The sequence below is a fragment of the Schistocerca gregaria genome, chromosome 2 (assembly GCF_023897955.1).
Source record: "Schistocerca gregaria isolate iqSchGreg1 chromosome 2, iqSchGreg1.2, whole genome shotgun sequence".
NCBI lineage: Eukaryota > Metazoa > Arthropoda > Insecta > Orthoptera > Acrididae > Schistocerca > Schistocerca gregaria.
The window spans coordinates 632,030,262-632,057,155 of NC_064921.1; the positions used below are offsets into that span (position 1 = coordinate 632,030,262).

Here is a 26,894-nt window from a genome sequence, read left to right on the forward strand (position 1 = left end):
TAATTAATGACTCAAATGCAAAAAGTCAACAATGCAGTGTAACAGAAGTGGAGGGGGATATGGAAGTGCTCAGCTCATCACAGGAAGGGAAAGCAACAAAGTTAAGGACAACAGTTAGAATAACTTATAAAAATTTTCAGCCCATAAACAGTGAAGCAGATGAATTAGAGGCAGTACCACATGATTATAAGCAGATGGAGGTTTAAATTTGAAGCAATATGTAAATGTAATAAGTTTTTCCAGAAAAATACATAAAGGTGGCTAGGCTTTGATTTTCTCTAACTATGAATCAACTGAAGCAATCCAATATGTTATAAAAATGGTTTATAAGCAAGACATGAAGCTACAGCAGTGAAAATAATAATTGCAGGAAAGAGGTGTTCTGTATTAGGCTGTACCAGTCAGGAAATGATGAAATAAAAAAATATTTAGACAGTTAGAAGTTACGATCCAAGATCTTTCAAATCTGTTTATTTAACAATTAGTGTTGTTTTGAAGATACACACAACAAAAAAGGCAACATTATGACACTACTTGACTTGCTGGATATTTTACAGCCTAATGCTAAAAGCTGATAATCCTAGCACAGTAACAGAGCATAGTGAAACTACTCTTGACTGCATAATAATAAATATATACCTTTATGCTATTGCAATATCTGGTTGCTACACTTAACATTACTAGAAAATTTTGCTGTCATGATAGACATTCATATAACTTAACAGAAGATGTGGAAACAGAAAAGGTACATTAAGTCACAAAATACAATTCTGTTGAAAAATATGTTAATGGCAGAAATGTGAGATGTAGTGTACACAAATAGTGATGTAAATACCAAATGGGGCCAGTCTTTTCTTTATTTAATTGTTATTATAATGCTACATGTTCTGTCAACAATATGTTAATACACAAGTGTTAAAAGTACTAGGTGACTGGAGAGGTAACCCTCCCAAGAAATGAATTTAAAATTTATAATGTCCTTTCTAATTTAAAAGAGATTGTGGTGTATAATACTTTGTACAAAATAAAAAGAAAGAGCATTGCATTTACAGCAGAGATATAAAGCCTTTATTGCTTAAGAAGTCATAGACAAAGAAGTGAACTTCTCAAAAAACTTATTTATGATTCTTCATAAATCTAGAGAGAAAAAAGTGAAAGAATGGACAGAGGACATCTGCCTGCTGAAAGATGGTGAAAGTGATACCAATCCTGTAGCAGCAGTGAACACATTGCACAGACATTTTGTAACTGTATCAGATGAATTGAGAAGTCCAAATAAAACAGATGAAATACTAGACAATGCCAAAACTTCCACGTACAAACCATACCATTGCACACAGGAGTTGCACACCTAATAATGCAATCAACACTCAAAGAAATGCAGAAAGTTTATTAAAATCCTTACACATCTGTTGGATGCTACAACAGACAATTGTCTTTTCCAGATGCACTAAGCCAAATGAAGGAAAATCAGTATTTAAGAAATAGAATGGAGATGAATTAGAAACCTACAGTCTAATGTCACTGATTTCAACTTTTCCAAAAAATGATGAGATGATAATATATAACAGAATTATAAGTTTTATAACAAAATTTAAAAGACTACACTTGTCACAACATGGTTTCAGAAATTGGAAGTCAATAATAATGCCATCAACAGATGTCGCTGAACATGTTCTGAACTCACTTGACAGGAAATGGAAATGACATGTGGGCCTTTGTGGGCCTGTCTAAGGTTTCTAACTTGATCAAGAAGTTAATGGATAAATTTCTGTATCCTACTCTGTATAGGCAGAAACACAGTTTATGACATTTTGCACCGATGGTAACATTGAGACCAGTGGAACAAAACAGACAGTTTTGGAGACGAATGACAGCAGAAATGATGAGGCAAACTACAACCAGCAGAGGTCCAGAGTGCAGCCACATCATCTAAAGCATATACAGCCATCCAGGAAAGAAACAATCATAGATGTGTGCCAGGAAAGAGCAAGATTCCACTATTCAGTGACACATACCTAAAGCTTCAGTGACTAGTGTGAGATTGGGTGCAATCACCAGGCTGCCCTATGTTAGTACACCCTCACCACTTCACATGCTTCCCATGGCAGCCACAGGCTGTGACTGTCATCTGGAGCCTGAGTACCTCTGACATGTTCTCTCTATTGATACTTGGGTTAGATGGGGAATCCAAATCACCCTTGGTTATTAAATAAATTGTATAAGTATGGAATTTGAGGGAAATGGTATGACATAATACAATGGTTATTATCACTAGGAAACAGTACACAGAAATGACTCATACTAATGGCAAAAATATAATCAATTATGGATCTGAACTATAAACTGTCTAACACAGTGCACCACAGGTTTCTATACTCAGGCCAATACTGTTTATTTTCTATATAAATGATTTCCCAGACAATATAAATCAGAAACTTACAATGCATGATGATGACATGACTCATGTTTCCACAACACATTTATTGAGTTCATATTTTGAGAGGGTGGGGGAGACAAAATTGCCATTTTTGACCAGTTTCAAGACTTTGGGAAGTATACTAGCTGGCATCTTAAAAAGAAAATTTGAAACTCAGAAAAAATGCTGTGATGTATATAGCACAAATACCACACAGTCATTCCTGTAGACAAGTTTCATACAACATAATATTTTGAAAGTGAACTCATTGTAAACATATCACAATGTTGTGGCTGTGAGAGTGACAAATCACCTTCTTAATTAAGACACACTTGGCTGTGCAGCAAGAGGAAATGAATATTATTGCACAAGACAGCAAAATTTCAAACTGACAATGAGTGCTCCAAGTGAAGTATATGAAAGGTTTTTCAATGAGCTGTCTAACACAATTAAGGAAACAAAATATATTAAAATATTTAAAAATAGCTTAAAAATGTATCTCACAGAGAAAATATATATACTAATAGTCATTATTTAAAATGAAACTAAATTTCAGATGTTAATTTGTAAAAGAAAATAACCTTTTACAGGCCTGTAAAATTTTACTGTTTCTTTAATTGTACATTAATTTTCTATTCATTGCACCTAAGGGTAAATGTACTGCAAACTGGGGTGAATAGGGACAGAATTTCAGGTTTTTAAATAATAAATCCAGAAATACAATCTGATTAGGGTTTTTAATCATTAAAGTGGAAGATGGTATAGCCATTCAACCTCAAAACTAGGTATATTTGGTTTGCCTAATATAATTTGTAGTAATTAGCAATTATAAAGTGTGCTTATTTACCCCTTGGTAGGGGTCAATACGGACAGTGATAAATATAACTCACAGAACCCTATTGCAAGAGGCACAGGGGTCTAAAGGGACACAAGAATGCCTTTTAAAAAGACAAATCAACCTTTAATTCTTTGGAATATCAGCACACACTCGACTGTAGTGTGAAAACTTCATTCTAGAAACGTTCCCCAGGCTAAGCCATATCTCCACAATATCCTTTCTTTAAGGAGTGCTAGTGCTGCAAGGTTCGCAGGAGAGCTTCTGTAAAGTATGGTAGATAGGAGATGAGGTTCTGGCAGAAGTAAAGCTGTCAGGACGGGGCTTGAGTCATGCTTGGTAGAACACTTGCCTGCGAAAGGCAAAGGTCTGGAGTTTGAGTCTTGGTCCGTCACACAGTTTTAATCTGCCAGAAAGTTTCATATCAATGGACACTGCGCTGTAGAGTGAAAATTTCATTCTAATATTAAAACATCATGTAAACATATGTCTGCCTTGTCTTATTAATAGTTCTTTCATGACTTGAATCACTTGAACAGAATCAAATTCAGATACATCTTCTACAACTGGGAAAACATAAACACTATTGTCTTTGGAGTTTTGTCTAAAAAATAATGCCACATATGTTTTTCCTTCAAGCATGTACAGCAGGTATTTACGGGCATCTTCACATGACAGAATACAGTGTTCGACAAATGGATATCTTCAATCTGGTGCAGTGGTGAGATGATTACCTCAGTGCTCACAGCACTGGCATGCTGATTATGGGCTGTATGTCCTACAAATGGGAACCTTTTAATCACCCCTCCTATTTTCTATGCTACCTAGGAACTGCTAGACATCTCATTATAAAATTAATATTATTAATTATTTTTTATCTTTCAGAACTTTGTAATGGTAGCACTAGGATTTAGAGTGTAGCATCTAGAGTCTTATAAATGAGTATGTTGTCTATTTTTTACAAATCTATTTTGGGAGTATTTGGTCTGCATCAAGTGGTTAGAATTACATATGGTCCCCCAAATTAGATATTACTACATTCTGATCAGCACGGTGGAGTATTCTGTATAAAAATACAGTGAATTCTATTGACTGACTGCCCCGTATCGTTTACTTGAAGGAAACAAAAATTTATGAATAAAAAAGTAAGCTGTATCAATCCTAAATTTTAAACAAGTGATCACCTTATTTTTTTCAGTGGCTGGAAATGTTCACTAGTAAAATAAACAGAGAATTTATGCAAATGTGCTTCTGTAGCTGAGGCCAGCATATAACAACAGTGCAGTACACTAGCCAGAGGTATCCAGAAGAAAATGTTAATTTGAAAGAAACTTTCACTGTCAATAATAAATGGGGAAGAAAATATGTGTCATCCAACACAAGACAGTTCCATGAGGACACTGTTGACATTCATATTTCTGTAAAATGTGGAAATTAAGCTTAATTCCTGGTGCTAGTTAGGACGAGTAGATTACATGCCAAAATTTCCATCCTTATGTATAACAAAATAAATATTATGCCACACTTTACTAGCACCCACTATGGTCAACTATGATCTATGTGAAAAAAGCTGCACAGCTGACATATTGTTCATAAGTCATACACTGCCAATGAATCCCACATCCAGTAAGACAAAGTCATGACAAAAATCTTAGATGATATATTCATATATCGTATATATCATATATTATATCCTGTTACAGTATTCATATATCATATATTCAATCCATGTTCAGTAATGAGTACAAAGACTGAATCAGTCAGTCAATTTAGTCAAAAAGTTTGCTCTGTTGCTCTCAGTGAAATGGAGTTTATTGTGGCATTTCCACTTAGAATACTAGAGTGTAGCATCATGACAGTAAAATATATTAAGATAAAGATATAATAACTTACCTTTTCCTTACAGTTCACATATCCCAGAACTTTTTTAGAGAAAGGATGGCAGATAGTCAACATATCCTCATCTGTGCAGAATGGGGCCTTGGCTCCTCTACAAGATTCTGATTCTTTTGGCAGTGTAAGAGTCCATGCCTTAGCAAGTTTCTGATTTACACCATGTCCTTTCTCCAGTGCACATTCCTGTATAAATAACAGTTTTACAGTCAGATACTTAAAATGAAATGCACATTCTGGAAATACTGAAAAGTTTGACACTGACCATCAGCTTTGACATATGACATCATCGAGGTGGCAGACACAGCCATGTTACCTTTATCCAAGAATATGATCATGGCATCACATATTCAACCAAGTCAAGCAGATGAAAACAATCCCACAACACAAAGTTTGATCAAAATAATGTGAATAAGGGGATGTAACTAATGTGATATGCATGGGAATTTCAGAGTTTGGGGAGGGTAGGAACAAAACTGACATTCCTACTCTAACACACAAACACCCAGCAAAAAGCTTCACAAAGATAAATTGTGCCAGCATTACATAAAGCCCACTAAAACCCCACAAATTTGGTCTCATCACCTCCAATTAACCTAAATAGGAGGAAGGACCAAAAAATAGTAATATTGTTTTACAATAAATTGTGTGTTTACAATAATTGGTATGAAAACCATTTATTAATCGTGGATTTTGGACTGTTTGCCCATTATAAAATCAGCCTGAGGGATGAAATATGGGAGATGTTACAGTATCTAGCAATAAGGTTTACAAATTACATTACAGTGGCAAAACAGGCTCTACAGCACTAATACTGATCAACATAGATGATATATCATAAATATGTCTTGCATCAAGTCAATAATAGAAGTGGATCATTGGCCATAAGATCAGTATATGTGATAGTTGATAACATGGTCTCAGCATGTGATCATTGCCTTCTTTCAGACTGAAAACTGTCTCAACAAGATGCCTAGGGGGTCCACCTAAGAAGTCATTAGTGGTAGCATGGATCCAAGAATTGGGTCATTTTATTACAACACAAAAAAGGTTTACAAAATCATGCACGAAATAGATTCCTGACAAGCTGTCCATGGAATAAATGAATAAACATATAAAACACGAAGAAGATACAGTATCAGGTACACCACATGCACATATTTTGAAACATCAGGTAGAGGCACTGCGTGATTAGATTTGTAAATAGTAAATAATAAAATTATTTAAGTGCTGTTAAAAGGTACAGGACTAAACTTTGTAAAATATAATATAAAATGTAAGTGCATCCATTACCAGTGGCACCACATGTGGCATCTTCTGAAATCATTGGGTAGTAACATTATGTCAAAAGCTTAAGGTATTTAATTGAAAGTAATTTGCAAATAATCAATAAGATGCGGTCTTGAAAAATAATTTACTGCTTTTGGCCAATAATCCACTTCTATGACTGGTGCAACAACAGACTTACACTTATGGTGGGTCATCTATTTTTGAACAGTATTCTATTGCTATGTACTGAAATATTTCCTGCATTGTATCTCTCAGGCTATTTTGATAATGGACAAGCAGTCTAAAGCCAGTATTAATAGATAAACATTCTTCCCGTGCAACTTAAAATGGTTTTCATAACAGTTATTGTAACCACAAAAAAGTTGTGAGCCTACTCCAACTAGAGATACAGAAGAAAACTGTGTATTTGACAGGACACATTCAAAACCTAAACACCTTCAAAAAATAACACATCTGTTCCAATATTTTTCTCAACATTATTAACAGCTTTTAAACACATCTGAAGTTATGCTGTTTAGTGTCTCTAGAAATTCTTTTTCCACTCTTGAACAACTTGATAATGTTTCCTTTTCAAGTGTCTTTTTCATTCTTGGGAATAAAAAAAGTCACAGGAGGCCAGTTCAAGTGAGTGTTTGGTTGAGAAATCATCGTCATTTGTTTTTTGCCCAAAAACTGACAAACACTCAATGCTATCTTCACAAGGGTGTTGTTGTTGTTGTTCAAAACCCGGCCTCCTCATTGCCACAATGTGGTTATTTTTTCTCACTGCTTCTTATAATCATTTTAGCTCTACATGGTAACAATGTTGGTCATGGTAGACAATCACCTTGATGTTGAAAAAAACAAACCAACATCATCTTGACATGGGATCTCATCTGTCTTGCTATCTTTGATCTTGGTGATGAAGGTTACTTCCACTGGCTGGATTATTGCTTGGTTTCTGAGTCATATAAATAACACCACAATTTGTCACCCAAGATGACTTTTGTATCAAAATCCACGTCAGTTTGTGACTGTTCTTTCAATTCTCTGCAATGTGTAAATGACTGTATCTATCATTCTCAGAAGAAACATTTGGAGCAAATTTGGCAGCAACAAGTTCCACATTTGCATTTTCAGTCAGAATTCTTTGGCATGAACTTATAATGCAACAGCTTCTTCCAAGATCATTACAAACTGTCCAATACTACATTTTTCTATATGCACCCATGTATTCATTGCAAGATTCCATGCTTCCTAGGGCCTTTAATGTGTATTTTTATAGGTATCATTCAGTTCAGTTTGCCCAAAAACCTATTCTTCTTTGTAAATACATATAGAATAGTCTGAGATGACATACATCCTCGTGATTGTTAACAGATTGCTGTCATTAACAAAAATGTGTACATATGCCAAATTACATATTGGATCATTAAATTGAGGTAATAAATGTTTAGCAACAAATATCAAGAGGCTGTGGAAATGTTAGTATAAATAACTAACACCTCTAATTGCCACAGTTGCAACTGGTAAATTTGCTAACACAAAAAACCTCATTATGATTCAAATGAAAATAATGATCATTATCCAGTGATGTAATTTCATTCATTATTCATTTTTATGTAATTCATTGTAATTAATGGAGCTTGTAAATTTCACAGATATTTACCTCTTGTCAGTTACAATATGCAAATTTATGAAATTCCACTATTTGAGAAAACATGTGTGTCTATGTTATTTGAAATTATATTTTATAACTTGTACAAATGTAACAGCAGTTAGTTTAGATGAAATTGTTTTTAATTGTAAGCTACATTTTGCAATAAATTAACAATGGTAGCAATTGTTAAAATTGTATTCAAAGCAACGCAGCGATGCTGTGAGAGTAGTAGTCAGTCAAGTTTGTTTTACTTCAGGAGAGTGCAGTTTAAGCAGTTGTTTTGCACCTGTGTCAGTTCTGTTGATCAGCTGATGTCAATAAATAATTTTTCAGGCATGAAAGTTTCGTGATGTTCTCATTATTCACAGCTTCCACAACATCAATGAACCACAGGCCAATGAAAGTTAAATAGTAATGTTTCAAAGATTGTTAAAAACCTCAGGATATTTCAACCACTTCCTCTAATTCATCAGTTGTTCAATGGCAATGAAACATGACCATAACAGGGATTTTCAAAATGATAAAAATGCTTGTAAACAATTGGCTGGCTTGAAGCTTCCTCCTCTAACCTGCCCAAAGCAATATAACAGTTTCTGATGTTGATTTCACTAATATGAAACAGAACCTGAAGTTAGAACATTGATATTTAATGTTTCCATTGAAAAAACTGCCAAACACATGAAATGCTTCTTAAAAAACAGTCACACTGCACATAACAATGTTTCCACATCAATGCTGCTGGTTCAACTGCTACTAAATGCTACAATTTACATAGAAGCACTGTGAGACAAAGCAGCCATTGATGCACTTATCATTTAAGATGTCTCAACCACAATATTATTATTCCAGTATGCCTTACGCATAATGACATTAAGTCATTATCAAAGGCTACAAAAAATGTAAAGACAGATTAGTATCAGTAGAAATACAAGACATGTTATATTTTCTCCCCTTAAATGATCCCATAATACAGAAATAACAGATATTGTCTGAAGCTTACCAAATGCCTCTTATCATTAGCAATGACTCAGTAGAAACTTGTACAAATGTGTACACAGTATCTAGTCAACATACCTTCACAACCGGCGAGTGCAAAGTGACTTCAATGATCCAGGTTGATACAAAGTGAAATAATCTGATAGGTGGTGTTAAGGCCATGATGTAATGAAAGAACTGTTTGTTAACAAGAATAATGATTAAATAATTGTATCTTATAAACAATGGTGTCAGAAAAGCAAACATAAAATTTACAATATAGTTTATACACTGAAGCACCAAAGAAATTGGTATAGGCACATGTATTCAAATAGTGAAGAGACAGAATATGGCACTGTGATCAGCTACACTTATATAAGACAAAAAATGTCTGGCACAGGTCTTAGACTGACTACTGCTGTTACAATGGCAGGTTATCAAGATTTAAGCAAGTTTGAACACGGTGTTATAGTTGATGCAAGAGCAGTGGGACACAGCATCTCAAAGGTAGCGATGAAGCAGGGATGTTCCCATACAACCATTTCACAAGTGTACATGGATATGAGGAATCCAGTAAAACATCAGATTTCCAACATTGCTGTAGCTGGAAAAAGATACTGCAATAACGGTACCAACAATGACTAAAGAGTATTGTTCAGCATGACAGAAGTGCAACCCTACTGCAAATTGCTCCATATTTCAATGCTGGGCCATCAACAAATGTCAGTGTGTGAACATTCAACAAAACAGCATCAATATGGGCTTTCGGAGCTGAAGGCCCACTTGTGTAGCCTTGATGACTGCACAACACAAAGCTGTATGCCTTGCCTAGGACCATCAACACTGACATTGCACTGTTGATTACTGGAAACATGTTGCCTGGTCAAAGAAGTCCCATTTCAAATTGCATTGAGCAGGTGGACGTGTATGAGTATGGAGCCGACCTCATGAATCCATGGACCCTGCATGTTAGTAGGGGACTGTTTGAGCTGGTGGAGGCTCTGTAATGGTGTGGATCATGTGCAGTTGGAGTGATATGGGACCCCTGATATGTCTCGATATGACTTTGGCAGGTGACACGTACTAAGCATTCTGTCTGATCACTTGATCACTGTGCATTCTGACGACCTTGGGCAATGCGATACTCCAAATGTCCAGAATTGCTACAGAAAGGCTCCAGGAACCGTCTTCTGAGTTTAAACACTTCTGCTGATCACAAAACTCCCCAGACGGGAACACTGTTTAGTGTATCTGGGATGCCTTACACTGTGCTGTTCAAAAGAGATCTCCACCTCCTCGCACTCTGCTGGATTTATAGAGAGCCATGCTGGATTCATGGTGTAAAGGATTCATGGTGTAAATTCACTCCAGCACTACTTGAGAAGTTAGTTGAGTCCATGCCACATTGTTTTGCAACAGTTCTGCATGCTCGTGGGGGCCCTGCACAATATTAGGCAGGTGTACCAGTGTAAAACGTATTTTTAAAATAAATCTTGTGAAATGCTGTAATTATATTGAAGAACAGATGGCAGATGTTCATGTTTTGCTATGACTGCTACTAAAAGTATAATTTCATAACAGAAAACAAATGATTAAGCATAATACAGCAAAGGAACGTCTCAAAACAAAATTGTCCCCAAGATACCGACTTTAAAAATGTTGTACATCAGTTACCAACAGTAAAATAGCAACCATCCAGATAACCTTGTACAAAACTAATGTCAAATTAACAAACAACAGTAATGGCCTAGTGACATTTGTGTAACCTATAATAAACTCAGTTTACATTTCCATGTTATGTACTTTGATATTTGTGGAATCTGATCTAATTCTTAAAGATTAAAAACAAATGTATAATGAAACTTCTATTTGAATTATATGTATCATATAATGAGTTATTGGGCAACATAATAAAATGAGTGGGGGGAGTGGTTGCACATGACAGTGGGCAGGGGGGAGAAGAAGAAGAAGTGTAAAGGAAAATGTAGAAACAGGATTAAAATAATTGACATATACTTAAAATAACATTTTTAAAATGTCTGTAATTCTTTCTCTACAAAACTGTTTATTTGCATTATGAAAACAACACTACTTATCATGATTACAATCTAGTATCTTGAATGTGTTGTGAAGTGTGTATAACAACAATATTAAGAGGAGCTTGTGGGAGTTTGGGTTCTTATCGTTATAAATAACAACCCGTTGATCTACTTGTTAAAACAATGAGCACATTTATTGTCACACTTCAGATGTACAGAGGCTCCCCCCCCCCCCACTGCAGTACGGAACACGAGGCTCTGCTGTTGCTGTTGGGGTGGGAGGGTGCAGGTGTTGTGCGTCGTCTTCCTGCGGGTGGGGGGAAAAATGTAATCACGATGCTACACCGTTGGGAGTATGCAGCGACCGGCTAGTGAGGTGACAGAGGGGATGGGGGAAATAGATGGAGACATGGGGTACAACACATACAGTGTCCCCGTGGCGTCAATGAAAGATTGAATGAGGGAAGGATCTAAGTAAATTGAGGACCAATGAGGAGTGGAGAACAGAAATTGGTAGGTGTCATTCATCATTGGTAGAGCAGGGGGAGGGGGGGGCGAGGAGTGTGGATGACTAAGAAAGAATCATTTGTGGTAGTTATACAGATGTCAGATGGTGAAAAGTGTGAGACATCGATGGAGACAGTAGTGGGTTGCTGAACATTGGGTGAGAAGTGTGTGACGGGAGTAGCAGGAGAGGGTGGGGTGAAGGGCGTGGACCCTGGATTCTGCCCAGTGAGGGTTCCCAGCATTGGGGAAGGGGGCGTGGCCGGCGTGTCATCCCTTGAGGAGGCGGCAGTGTGGAGGTTGTCGTCCGTCATGGTCGGTGGTGTCGGGTCGCTGGAGATGTTGTCGTCTGCATTGACCTACGCCGGCTTGAGTCGAGACACTGACACTGTCGAGGGTTTGCTTTTGATACAGATGCCGAATGTATTCGATGAGCGCCTAAGTACCCTGAAAGAGCCTGTGTATGGGGGTTGCAGGGTGGCGAACACTGTATGTCCCTAACCATCACAGCTTCACATGTGTCTAACTTATGGTGCATGAATGTTTTAGGTGGAGTGTGTGCTTTTGGAGCAGGTACTCTCAGCACCCATATTGTCTGTCGTATGTTCTCGATTAGCACGGGGTATTCGACAGTATCTTGGAGTGGTGAAGGCTCGACAAACTCGGCTGGTAGGGTCAACGGCTCGCCATAGAGCAGTTCAGCCACAGAGCACTGCATGTCATCTTTATGTACATAACGGAGGCCTAGCAGTACCCATGGGAGGGCATGAAACCACCATTCCTCATGGCACATTAGCGCTGTCTTTAATGTGCAGTGCCGTCGTTCCACTAAGCCATTTGATTGGGGGTGGCAGGCTGTTGTGTGAATGTGGCAGGTTTTGGTAACTTAGTTGGTTTGGAATCCACAGCCACTGGGTGTGTAAGAGCCACAGGTGTGGGAACAGTCAATATGGCATCTGCCTTCGAGGGGCGAAGGGGAGGGGGGCGGTTAGGCCCAGAGCCCGTAAACTGTTATACCCCTTGGCTCAGTTGTTATTGCTGTTTGATGTCTAGCAAAAGTGGGCGAGGTATAAGGAGAGGTCACATTCACTATACACTGTTCAGTTCGATCAGAAAATTGAAACTGTGTGTAGCCAGGTGCAGTACCGATTCGCGGCACAGATGATGTAGCAGCTGGTGCTAAGTTCTGAGGGGGGTTGTACACCGCTGAGCATGAAACATTAGTGGTGGAATGTCCGGATCTCTTTTCACACTTTGTCCTGTATGTTCTTCAAAAGAACGATCTTGAGGCAAGATGGCGGGTGGTACGTACGTGTTGTCTGTGAGTGTTATGGTACTGCAATCCACTTGCAGGTTGGAGGGCCTTGAAATGTTCATTGTATAGAGTCCGTGCATAGTACAGATGGGTGGCATGGTCGGATTCTGATCATAGAAATCGTAAGGTGGTACACCTCATTGTGTAGGCCGCATGACGATACAGACGGTTGACTCATACACACACAATTGTTATTGTTATGGAACTCAGGTAGAACACGGGAAGAGCATCACAAACTGTCGTTGGGGTCACGAATGTGGGAGTTTGGATCCTTATCATTATAAGTAACAACCCATTGATCCACTTGTTAAAACAATGGGCACATTTATTATCACACTTCAGATATACGTCATTACACATCGGAAATATCACATAGACAGAACATAATGGCCGCCTTGGCCCAAATAGGTGTCCTTTTTTTTACCCCCCCCCCCCCCCCCCCCCCCGCATGCCAGAGATGTTGTGGCACATCAGTGTGCCACAAGCTTTTAGTTTATGCCATATAGCACCAAGTGTTAGATAGTAGCTTACAAAGATTTATTGGTCAGAGATCAAGATGAGTGGGGCTCAATACATATGTACCCCATACAAAAACCAAACCACAGGGGAAAGCTACAAAAAGAAGTATAACATTTAAGATAAAATATAAAATGGTGTGATGTTAAACATATGTGAGTGCTGTGTACTGGCAAAGTGTATTGAGTTGCTATCTATGTAGAAATGTAAACTATAAAACTAAGTTTTAAAAAATCACTTTGTTCATTAATGTACATTTTTAAAATCTGTCATGAAATGCAGTAATTACATGGCCTAGTTGCATGAATATGACCACTGCCGATGTTAGACACCAATCTGGCACATATGTCAGGTGGCAGCATCAGCAGTGGAGAGTAAACACAGTGTGTTGGGGAGTTGTGGAAAATGATGGAGCCATTATCACAATGCAGAAACAGAGCTATTCATCAAATGCCGAAAGGGCATCATCATTACATTTTGGACCTAGGGCAAAAGCATTTGTGAAAGGGCTAAGTTTGTAAACTGATTGTTCACCACCTTGGTTAATGTATAGTGTGTGTGGCAAAATGCAATATCCAAAACTGGCACTGAGCCAACTGTGGTGCATTACAGGCCATGTATGACATCAAGAATGATGGCTGCAGAGATGTGTGTGTGGGCAAATAGATATGTGACTGGTGAACAACTGTCCACCCCAATGAACCAAGGGGCTACCAAAATGTCTTCCCAAGGACCATTCAGCAAACATTGTTGCATTATGGGACTCTGCACCAGGCACCTGGTTCATCCAAGCATCCTGAGTGCTGTTCATCAGCAATGAGGATGGGAATTTGCATGTTAAACCGCAACTGGATGTCCACTGAGTAGCAACAGGTGGTCTTTGCAGATAAACAAAGGTGGCCATTGGCAATTCTGGTGTGAAACATCTGAAAGCAAATACCTCGCAACAACCATCAAAAGGGTCCAAGCTGAAGGAGGGTCTGTTATAGTCTGGGTAGTGTTTTTGTGCCATTCCTTGGGTGCTCTCATCATTCTGGAAGGCACAGTGAATCAACACAAGTATGGATCTATACTTTGGTCTCACATCCACTGCTAAATGCAGCTTGTTTTTCCTCGGCACAATAGTATCTATCAGCAGGGCAATGCAACATGTCACACAGCGACAGGTCACACAGCACATATGTGGTTCTAATAGTACCAGTATGAAATTCCCGTACTCCTCTAGCCATCAAACTCCCTAGATTTAAACCCAGTTGAGAATCTGTGAAACCATTTGATCAGACTGTTCACTGCATGGATGCTCATTTGACATGTATGGCATTTTCAAAGCCTGTGTTTTGGGAAATAATTTTGATTTAAGAAATTCCTTACCAGTATAACACTTAATTCATTGTTTCCTGATTAAATTTACTCTCAAAAACAGGCATAGCAATATATAAGGTCACCTGTTTTCCAGTATAATTACTGCATTGCATTACACAAATTTTAAAACTATATGTTAATGAAGAAAATGATGATTTTAAAATTGATTTTTTAGTTTATTCACAGTGTGCTTGTAAATATATTTCTACTGCCAGCCCGACTCCTGATAGCTAAGTGACTCATTTCACAAGCACACAACATTCACTTACACACTTAAGCTAACGAGAGTGTTTCACAATCTTCAATTCCTTCAGCAAATTCTTATTTACTAACTTTCAAACATATAAATACCACCTAGTGGAACATCCTCCACTTTGTCAGCAGCGTCTTGCCTGCCAGTGTCACGTAGTGTGCCCACATGTGCTCCGGTTTTCATGGCTACTACTATTTGTATGGTGCCTCATTCATGGTTCTGCTACCAATTTGCAATTTGGATCTTCATTGTAAGTCTAAGAGAACATTTTTTTTCAAAAATATTTTACTTTTGTGTCTTAAAAGCACTCCATCTTCAGGCCACAAGTGGCCCATCAGGACCATCTGACCGCCGTGTCATCCTTAGCTGAGGATGCGTATAGAAGGGCATGTGGTCAGCACATCGCTTTCCCAGTTGTTATGATGGTTTTCTTTGACAGGAGCGGCTACTATTTGGTCGAGTAGCTCCTCAATTGGCATCACCAGGCTGAGTGCATCCCAAAAAATAGTGATAGTGCATGGCGGCCCGGACAGTCACCCATCGAAATGCCAGCCACACCTGACAGCGCGGAACTTCGGTGATATGATGGGAACCAGTGTATCCACTGCGGCAAGGTCATTGCCCTTTGTGTCTTAGGTCCACACCAAAATTTCGACCATGACTTATTCACAGTTTCTATATGTAAGTCCCTCTCTACAGTGATGTTTTCATAGTACTTAAAAAAAGGATTACAGACAGTTTAAAAATGTTATTTTAAATAATGCCAATTTTAATCCTGTACCCACATTTTCCCTTATCCTTGTTTGTTAATTCCACGTTAATATTACTGTTGTTTGTTAATTTCACATTAGGTAATGTAACCTGGGTCATTAAAGTCAGTTTGCAGTTGCCTGTTGTGGAAGCCTGTTATGGAGGAATGTTGACTGGATGCCAAATATACATTTTCACAAGTTTCTACGGAATCATAGTAATGACAACAAGCATTTGGCAATGTTGAAACACATAAGGCATATTCAAACAATAAAACTGTAGTCCAAACATTTCAAAATACATACAAAATGGTGTCTGGTGAAGGTGCCTGGAACAAAATTTTGAAACTAGTGTACTACCAACTGGCAGACAAAATTCTCGTTACTTATGTGTCTTTCTGCGTAGATAAACTGAGCCCTGTAATAGCAATGAACAAATAAATCTGCATAATCTTATATTAAATAAATAAATTGTACCAAGAAACCAAAAACTGATGCAAAACCAGGTATGAAAGACATTACTTGAACTATATCATTAGATTGACGTCTATGACAGCCACCAAACATAATTAAATACAATTAACCAACAAAAGCAACCCACAAATTCATGTGCTGTTTCAATGAAACTGTTTTATATGTACAACTAAATTTTATTTATTCATCATTTGGAATAAACATATGGACATACATGGTATGGTACATTGGGCATTGGAAACAATAAAAATTAGCTACAAAAAGAGCCAGTAAAAATGAGCATAATGTAAACAGTGAAATGAGCAACTGAATCAGCATTAAAAGTGGCAGTAAAAAGAACCTTTAAATGAAGAATAAAATAAGTAATAACAAAACAATAAAATGAGCAAAATATTTACACTAAAATGTGACAGTGGATTAAGGAAGCTGGGCAGCAAGCATAATCCTTAAATATTAATGTCTAAGCCACCCAGCTAGAAAATTGCAGCATTCGTTAGCTCATATAGATCTGTTTGGTCATCTATGCACTCTGATTCTGCATTCACTCACAGTATGATCCATTGTCTGACATAGAGCACTAGAGACACACTGAGGGGCTGGGGTTTTGCAACATGTTTACAGGAGGTCCTGTTAAGAGCTTCTCATTGTTAGATATGAAATTCAGATCATAAAGGCATGGGGTCAGAGGTGGACCAGTGAATCGTCAGATTTTTTGTTTCCACTCTGTCTGCCACTATGCATTGCTGTTGCAGTCTGGGTTTAGTTGTTGCTTCCCTATGGCTTGTGGGGGTTGCCTGCTCCTCAGTCTTTTCAATGATTACAAGGGAGGTCCTTATACACTGGCAATTCTAAGTCATTCTAAATTCTCTTAAATTGGCAAACCAAGAAGCCTTCTCTGCAGGGCAGGAAAGGGATGAAAGGAAGATTAATGTTTAACTTCCCCTCAACAACTAGATCATTAAAGATGGGAGCACATACTCAGATTAAGAAAGGATGGGGTAGGAAATTAGTCATGCACTTTCAAAGGAACCATATCAGCATTAGCCTTAAGCAGTTTAGGGATATCATTGAAAACATTACTCAGGATGGGCAGATGTACATTTGAACTGTCATCCTCCGAAATGTGAGTCCAATATGCTACCTTGCTTGGTGCAGAGTGGAGGTGGGGCAATGTGGCCCAGCATAAATAACCTTTGCAGACATGTGATTTTGATGTCATGTAGTTTGTTATCTAGTTTCCTTACAAGGCTGCTATTCAACCACACAGAGTAGCAGTATTCTATACCACAGAAGACAAGTCTTACGAAAGAAACTAATTGCGGAAGCATATGCTCCCCACTTTCTCCCACATATTTTGTACAGGGTATTGACACTTGTGTTGACTTCATTTGCTGTTGTTTCTAGATGATTCCAGATTGACAAGATGCAATCCAGTGTGATGCCAAGGTACTTAGTAAACTGATTGTGGGAAATAAATTTATTGCTGAATTATACTTTGGGACATTTTGTGGTCTTCCCTATTATTAATGTTCCTACCACCCATACAACACTTTATGAATTCATTTACCAGTCAATATAGTGGTTTAAAGGTGCTGTCCATATCATTGCCTGCAGTGTCATTCAACAAATGACTGTTGAATTTCTTGGTCATAGCTCTAACAACTACTGAAATTCCAAACCTCAAAAGACTTACTACTATGTACCTTCAAGAACAGCTGCATTTTTTTCCCATAAATGTTCTGATTTTTACTCAAAATGGTCCTAACAGCCTTTTTTGTAAACTAAGGGAAAGGTAAATCAACTACAGTAGGTCAATGTGTAGAGCACAGCAACACATAACAAAAAACACCATTCACTCTAGCTTTTGAGCACTTGCTCTTTTACAGAAATAGTACACACATTCACACACAACCCTACAGACACCCAAATTCATGCCCCCATGACCTCAGCAAGACTAATTGCTGATACATGATTATTGAAAACAGTTAGAGGTGGAAGGGGAGGGTGAGAGGACAGCAGAGGGGGAGGGTGAAGGGGAATGGAGGGGGGAGGGGAAGATGGAGAGAGTGAATGCCCACTTGGGAAATGGGAGAGGAAGAGTGATGGGAGGGGGCAGTGCATGATATGCACAGCGAAGGTGTGAAATGGACATAAGAGAGAAGGGAAAAAGGTGAGGTTGAGGCAGTGGGAACAGGTTAGTTGAGGTTTAGGTCAGGGGAACTGTCAGAGTGCAGGATGTGTTGGAGAGGCAATTCCCACCTGTGTAGTTCAGAGAAACTTGTACTGGAAGGGAGTATCCAAATGACCCACATAATGAACCAGCTGTTGTGTCGTGGTGTTCACCATGTGCAGCAACTGGTTGTTAAAGTTTGCAGTTTGCCACAATTCAGTGGTGGCCATTCATGTGAGTAGAGAGTTGGTTACCTGCCATGCCCACATAAGAATGCTGTGCAGTAATTGCAGCATAGCTGATGTATAACTTGGTTGCTTTCACAGGTGGCCCTGCCTTTTTTTGGGTAAGAAATGCCTGTGACTGGATTGTGGTAGGATGTGATGGGTGGGACAGATCTTGCACCTGGGCCAACCACAATGGAGCAACCCCTGCAGTGCAGAATTGGGGATATGATTGAAATATGGATAAACAAGGATATCGCTGGTTTTTTGGGTGGCACAACATTACTTTTTGGGATAAGATTAGTCATCTCAGGGCACTACGAGAGGCAGCTGACCCCTGTCATAGTATGTAGTTAAACTTCTTAAGGCCAGGGTGATACAGGCTGATCAGAGAAGAGCTGGCCTGTGGCTGGTTAATGGGTTTACTGGTGTCAGTGGAGAAGATGTCACAGAAGACTTGTTGGTGGATGCACTGGATAGGATACTGTCTGTCAGTAAAGTCTGTGGTAATGTTATCAGTATATTTTGACAACTCCTGCTTTCCACTGCAGATACGACATTCATGAATGGCAAGGCTGTAAGGAAGAGACTTTCTGACATGGAATGGATGGCTATTGGAGGTTGGTGACCTTGATATAAATGGATGTATTTATGGAGCAATCTGAGAGGTGGAGATCAACATCTAGGAAGGTGATTTAATGAATTGAGAGTGACCAGATGAAATGGATTTGGGAATAGGTGTTGAAGTTATGGAGAAAAGTGCAAAAGTTGTCCTTGCTGTAAGTCGAGGTCAAGAAAATATCTTCAATGAATCTGAACCAGACAAGAGGTATGGTGTTGAGTAGATAGGTAGGATTCCTCCAGAGAGCCCACAAGTAATTTGGCATAGGATAGTGGCATGCAAGTACCCATGGCAGCACCATGGATTTGTTTGTAGATTTGTTCTTCAAAAGTGAAACAATTTTGGGTCAGAATGTGCCTGGCTAGGAGGATTAGGAGAGAAATGATGAGGTTTTTATCAGGAGGAGATTGGGAAATTTAGTGTTTTGTGGCCACTAGGCCATGAGCATGGGAGATGTTGGTGTATAAGGACACCATATCCAAGTGACCAACATGGAGTTAGGAAGTAATGGGACAGGACATGTCTGCTTGTGTCTGTGTATGTGCGGATGGATATGTGTGTGGGTGTGTGTGTGCGAGTGTACACCTGTCCCTTTTTTTCCCCTAAGGGAAGTCTTTCCGCTCCCGGGATTGGAATGACTCCTTACCCTCTCCCTTAAAACCCACATCCTTTCATTTTTCCCTCTCCTTCCCTCTTTCCTGACGAAGCAACTGCCAGTTGCGAAAGCTCGTAATTCTGTGTGTGTGTTTGTGTGTTTTGTTCATGTGCCTGTCTGCCGGCGCTTTCAGCTTGGTAAGTCTTGGAATCTTTGTTTTTAATATATATAGAAAGAAACTTCCACATGGGAAAAATATATTAAAAACAAAGATTCCAAGACTTACCAAGCGGGAAAGCACCGGTAGATAGGCGGAATGAATAAAACACACAAACACACACATAGAATTTCGAGCTTTCGCAACCAGCGGCTGCTTCGTCAGGAAAGAGGGAAGGAAACGGAAAGATGAAAGGATGTGGGTTTTAAGGGAGAGGGCAAGGAGTCATTCCAATCCTGGGAGCGGAAAGACTTACCTTAGGGGGAAAAAAGGATAGGTATATACTCGCGTACACACACACACACACACACACACACACACACACACACACACACACACATATCCATCCATACATACACAGACACGAGCAAACATGCATGCACTGGATAGGATACTGTCTGTCAGTAAAGTCTGTGGTAATGTTATCAGTATATTTTGACAACTCCTGCTTTCCACTGCAGATATATATAATAGAAAGAAACTTCCACATGGGAAAAATATATTAAAAACATAGATTCCAAGACTTACCAAGCGGGAAAGCGCCAGTAGATAGGCACAGTAAATAAAACACACAAACACACACACAGAATTTCTAGTTTTCGCAACCGACGGTTGCTTCTTCAGGAAAGAGGGAAGGAGAGGGAAAGACGAAAGGATGTGGGTTTTAAGGGAGAGGGTAAGGAGTCATTCCAATCCCGGGAGCGGAAAGACTTACCTTAGGGGGAAAAAAGGACAGGTGTACACTCGCACACACACACACACACATATCCATCCGCACATACACAGACACAAGCAGACATTTGTAAAGGCAAAGAGTTTGGGCGGAGATGTAGGTCGAGGCGGAAGTACAGAGGCAAAGAAGTTGTTAAAAGACAGGTGAGGTATGAGCAGCGGCAACTTGAAATTAGCGGAGGTTGAGGCCTGGTGGATATCGAGAAGAGAGGATATACTGAAGGGCGAGTTCCCATCTCCGGAGTTCGGATAGGTTGGTGTTGGTGGGAAGTATCCAGATAACCCGGACGGTGTAACACTGTGCCAAGATGTGCTGGCCATGCACCAAGGCATGTTTAGGCACAGGGTGATCCTCATTACCAACAAACACTGTCTGTCTGTGTCCATTCATGCGAATGGACAGTTTGTTGCTGGTCATTCCCACATAGAAAGCGTCACAGTGTAGGCAGGTTAGTTGTAAATCACGTGGGTGCTTTCACATGTGGCTCTTCCTTTGATCGTGTACACCTTCGGGGTTACAGGACTGGAGTAGGTGGTGGTGGGAGGGTGCATAGGACAGGTTTTACATCGGGGGCAGTTACAAGGGTAGGGACCAGAGGGTAGGGAAGGTGGTTTGGGGATTTCATAGGGATGAACCAAGAGGTTACGAAGGTTAGGTGGACGGCGGAAAGACACTCTTCGTGGAGTGGCGAGGATTTCATGAAGGATAGATCTCATTTTGGGGCAGGATTTTAGGAAGAGAGCCACATTCAGAGTCCGATCCAGTCCCGGGAAGTATCCTGTCACAAGTGGGGCACTTTTAGGGTTCTTCTGTGAGAGGTTCTGGGTTTGAGGGAATGAGGAAGTGGCTCTGGTTATTTGCTTCTGTACCAGGTTGGGAGGGTAGTTGCAGGATGCGAAAGCTGTTTTCAGGTTGTTGGTGTAATGGTTCAGGGATTCAGGACTGGAGCAGATTCGTTTGCCACGAAGGCCTAGGCTGTAGGGAAGGGACCGTTTGATATGGAATGGGTGGCAGCTGTCATGATGGAGGTACTGTTGCTTGTTGGTGGGTTTGATTGGCCAGCTTCAAACATCCGTCCACATCATGCGCTCTCTTGGTTAATAATTTGTTTGCTATGCTGTTAATAGTAATTTAACTGCATTCCTATTTTCTTATTCATTTTAGACCCACTCTTCAATTACTCGAATTTGATTATGTATTTATAATTACTCCTACTTGATTATGTATTTATAATCCTTTATTAACCTGACCAGAAATCCTTTTATTCCCACAACTCCATTTCACTAATTTACACTATATCAGTTTTCAACCTACACATTTCCCTTCCTAAATTCTCTAACCTACCTACGTGATTAAGGGATCAAACATTCCCCAGACCAATTTGTAGAAAGCCAGTTAGAGAAGAGCAAAAGAGAGGAGAGAGCATCACAGTTGGGGTGGCAATCATTGAGGCAAAGATGTTCCTCATTGCAGTGAGATCTTTTCACAAAATTTTAGTTTGCAACTTTCTCCACCAAATGCAAAAATATTTTGCTGACACCTACTCACACAAGGGGAAGTGATAACTGTTTTTTTTCTTTTTTTTTAAAAAAAAAGAGAATTCAGAGCTCATATAGAAAGATGTAAGTGTTCATTTTACCCATGCCCTATTTGAGAGTGGAAAATGATGTGAAAGTTGTTTGATGAGCCATCTGCCAGGTACTTAATTATGGTTTGTAGAGCAGTCATGCAGATGTAAATATAGCAAGTTTATGTTGGCTAATATTATAAGGCTAGATTAGTCAATCATCTAGACTACTCTTCAGCTTTGAGAAGTTGCTAAACAATAGGTTATCCTGAGTTCTCCACAGATTCCACTCTGCAATGGTTACATCTTCAGTGGAGCTTTCTGTACCACTGAGTCAGGCAAGCCATCCCAACTCAACAAAATCCATATAAAAGAAAGATGTAAATAATACCTGTAGTCCTGTCACTATTTTTTAATTCTAAGTGCTGCATTTTTATGTACATGAATGAAGTTTTTTAATATTTCTATTTAAAGAAAGGAGAGAAATTCATGTATGTAATGAACCCACAATGCCTACCAAATACAAGTTTCTATACACCAATAAATCATCTAAAAACCATGTCAAGTGATACTTACTTGTTTGAAGTCATAACATGTCATCATAAAGTGGTTGAAATTCAAACCATATGGGCAAGAAAGTAGGTACTCCTTAAACTGAGAGCCTTGTGTTTTAGATTTTAGGCAAAGAATTAAGAGACGACAATGATCAGATCGTGGGAAAAGACCTTCGTCAGTGCATAATGAGACTTCTCTGTAACACAAATTAAGATATGTGAATGTAGGTCACAAAACAGGGAGTATTTTGATGGGAAGTAAGATAACAGAGCTTAGTATTTGAATATATTGTAAACATTTTAATTTTTATAGGTTGATTAACAGGTTAGCTATCATTATTGTCATGCCCCATAATCATGTCCAGAATATCTTACAATATATTAAAAACAAAGATTCCAAGACTTACCAAGCGGGAAAGCGCCGGCAGATAGGCACATGAACAAAACACACAAACACACACACAGAATTACTAGCTTTCGCAACCGATGGTTGCTTCTTCAGGAAGGAGAGGGAAAGACGAAAGGATGTGGGTTTTAAGGGAGAGGGTAAGGAGTCATTCCAATCCCGGGAGCGGAAAGACTTCCCTTAGGGGAAAAAAAGGACAGGTGTACACTCGCACACACACACACACACACACACACACACACACACACACACACACACACACACACATATCCATCCGCACATACACAGACACCTGTCTGTGTCTGTGTATGTGCGGATGGATATGTGTGTGTGTGTGTGTGTGTGTGTGTGTGTGTGTGTGTGTGTGTGTGTGTGTGTGTGTGTGCGAGTGTACACCTGTCCTTTTTTTCCCCTAAGGGAAGTCTTTCCGCTCCCGGGATTGGAATGACTCCTTACCCTCTCCCTTAAAACCCACATCCTTTCGTCTTTCCCTCTCCTTCCTGAAGAAGCAACCATCGGTTGCGAAAGCTAGTAATTCTGTGTGTGTGTTTGTGTGTTTTGTTCATGTGCCTGTCTGCCAGCGGTTTCCCGCTTGGTAAGTCTTGGAATCTTTGTTTTTAATATATTTTTCCCATGTGGAAGTTTCTTTCTATTTTATTTACAATATATTAAATATTATCTTGATTTGTCTAGATCACCACTGTACAAAATGTTATGACTGATTTCAGTTGTGCTAGCAATCATCTTTAGGTCTATAACAAACTGAAGAAATAATGTTCATAATATTTTATGAACAATATTTCTCCAGCCCATTTCAGATCTGAAGATCATTACTTGAACAATCAAAACTGGTCATATCATTTAATAAACTGTATTTCTTCATTCTATTTAGGTCTGAAGATGATGCCTAGTTCAATCAAAACTGGTTGTATAGTTTTATAAACCCCTGATTTAAACAAATATGGGTTAAACTGAAAATTAGGATCAATGTTCAAGCTTTATAAAAATATGTTTAAAGGCTTACATAGGATCATCCATAGTTGCTTCACAAATAGAAATAACACACTGTGCCTCATAACTTATAATATAAAGAAATTTTGTTTTTCCTGTGAATGTGTATTAACAGGATTGTGTACCAGTGTTGGTAATTCTTTCTTGATAAGAGCCATTATTGTCAATTTTAAAGTTCTGACATGTATAACATTTGTGGGCTTCACGAATATAGTAATTTAATTTTTTATATTTTGGCTGTATATGCCACTGGGCATAAGTTTCTCAGTGGAAGCACCACATGCCTTTTTTGATGTATAACTACATGAGTTGTACCAATGCTCCCATACTGTTATAACGGGAGTGTTAATTTCCTTCCTTTTTACTGTTACTCTACCTAAGGATGTTATTAATACTGATAATTTACACATTGCCTTCGTACGCCAATTGGCACAGGTTTCTCGGCACGAGTGCCACCTGCCCTGTTTTCAGAGTAACTATGCTCACCGATTATACTCAGTCAGTTGTGAGCTCTGCAATATCCATGAGCTATTATATATTAACATGACAAACCCTAATTCTAGGACTATATTTTCGATGGTAAATTAGTCCTTTCTAATGTAAAATTGTAAGTACCAGTCACCGTTATCATACATCTGTAATGCAAGAGTTCTCTAATTTGTCTTAAAATTTATTCTTGGCTTATAAGTTTCAAACTTTTCTAATGTAAGCTATAATGTTCATTGTCCTTAGGTTACCTTCTGAAGAAGACAAATTTATATTTGTCGAAACCTAGGTAAAGAATATCTTTATCCATTGCAACTGGTTGGCTGTTTATAAATTTATTGTATAAGAAAGGTTAAAAACAAAATACAGACAAAGGATACAAATCTCTAAAGATCACTTATAACTGAATATGTGTAACAAAAAAAACAATAAAAGCAGATGGCATACACTACTAGGGAAAAAAATTGAGCACTTGATAAGACGAAGTCAGTTTTGATCTGTTGACAGCATATGCCACCTATTGCATAACAGATGTACTGATAATGGTTTCATCATTGTCCACCAGCAGATAGAGTAGTGACATAGCTACCAGAGCATCATCTGTGTCTACCCTTTAATAGGGAACACTCACAGCCAGAAGGCTGCTGTGTGGTGCAAATGTGTGAAACAAGTGGGCAACAATGCCACAGAGACAAACTCATGCTTCCTACAGCCAACTGAGCACATCTGAAAGGGATCAAGTTCTGGCCTTCTGAGTGGCGGGATGGTCCTTCTGAGAACTGCAACCCAAGCTGGATGTGGTGCATCAGATGTGTAGTGATGCTGGTATCTGTGGTCATGTAAACATTCCATAGATCTGAAGATGATTGCTAGCACAAGGTGAGATTTGGGGTGACTATGCAGCATGGAGACTTGCTGGGATCATCTTTTGTAAGGGCAGCAGTGGCAGTCATACAGCTACCACAGCACAGATAAGAGGGCTTGTGAGCCCAGACATGTCGACATGAGCTGTTGTGAACTGGTTATTAGCATGTGGCTATGGGTACATACACCTCTAGCCTGTCTTTCACTGCTGCTACAGCATTGACGTGCATGGGTTGATACCTGGTACCTCTGAACCACTGGTACTATTGATCTGTAATTTTAATCATTTCATGCACTCCATTTGCACTGTTGCAACAATAGATTTTGAATGAATTGGAAACCTCTAAAAGGCTGCACTTTTTTCCTGGCAGTATATTTCTCTCTCATAATCATGTCAAGCACAATAATATGTCAAAGCAAGCTTAAGTATAGAAACACTGATCATCATCAACTACAAAGCAATGATTCTATTAACAAAGGTGAGGACCAACTTAATTAGTATTTGCATTCACAGTTTCAAAGTGTTTTCCTCGTATGGTATGTGAGCAATGTATGAGGTCAAATGAACAGCAACCAAAACTGTTCCACAGGTCCTAAATGGCAATATTCTTTGGAAGACATGCTGCTCACATCTTTGTAGCTTTGACACCTTCGGGTGACTAAACATGATCCCTACAGATTATCCATATAGCTCTGGTAAATTATATCAACTTTTTGGTCTTTTATAAAATATAGATGAACATCATGTAATAAAATGTTTGATAAGATTATATGCCAACAAATAAACATTCTGTTTTTACCACACCACAAATTAACACAAATTTGTTTGTAGTTATGTGTACATTAATGAAAATGTGGACATATTTGTGAATAGGTCATAGTCTGTCATATTAGATCACACCAAAAGATTATCTTCACTGTTATTGTGTCAGTGGTACACCTGTCTCGTGGTATGAGTTTGTAGTGATACTGACCTGATTTTCATAGCGTCTTCCTTTGGCAGCATCACACTTAGTTCCCTCAAAGATGGAAATTATTGTGGGATGGTCTCTGCTCAAAGATTTATATGACACCATAATATAGACTGCACTAACATACACATTTATTCTTCACTGAGTTCAGTTATTAAGAATGGAGACCAGTGTGTCAACTATGAAAATGTATTAGCATACTAAACCAGTT

At 38.8% G+C, this 26,894-nt stretch overlaps 1 protein-coding gene across 1 annotated transcript in view; it reads right to left on the reverse strand.

Moving 5' to 3' along the window:
• The window catches only part of LOC126335907 (uncharacterized), a 115,844-nt gene extending 89,465 nt beyond the window's left edge, over positions 1 to 26,379 (reverse strand). Inside the window, exons 1-3 of the mRNA XM_049999380.1 lie at positions 26,225 to 26,379; positions 22,968 to 23,142; positions 5,148 to 5,333 (exon numbers count right to left, since the gene is read on the reverse strand). Of these exons, the coding sequence (XP_049855337.1) occupies positions 5,148 to 5,333; positions 22,968 to 23,142; positions 26,225 to 26,379 (516 nt within the window). The remainder of the gene's footprint in view (positions 1 to 5,147; positions 5,334 to 22,967; positions 23,143 to 26,224) is intronic.
• Between the last annotated feature and the right edge of the window lie 515 nt (positions 26,380 to 26,894).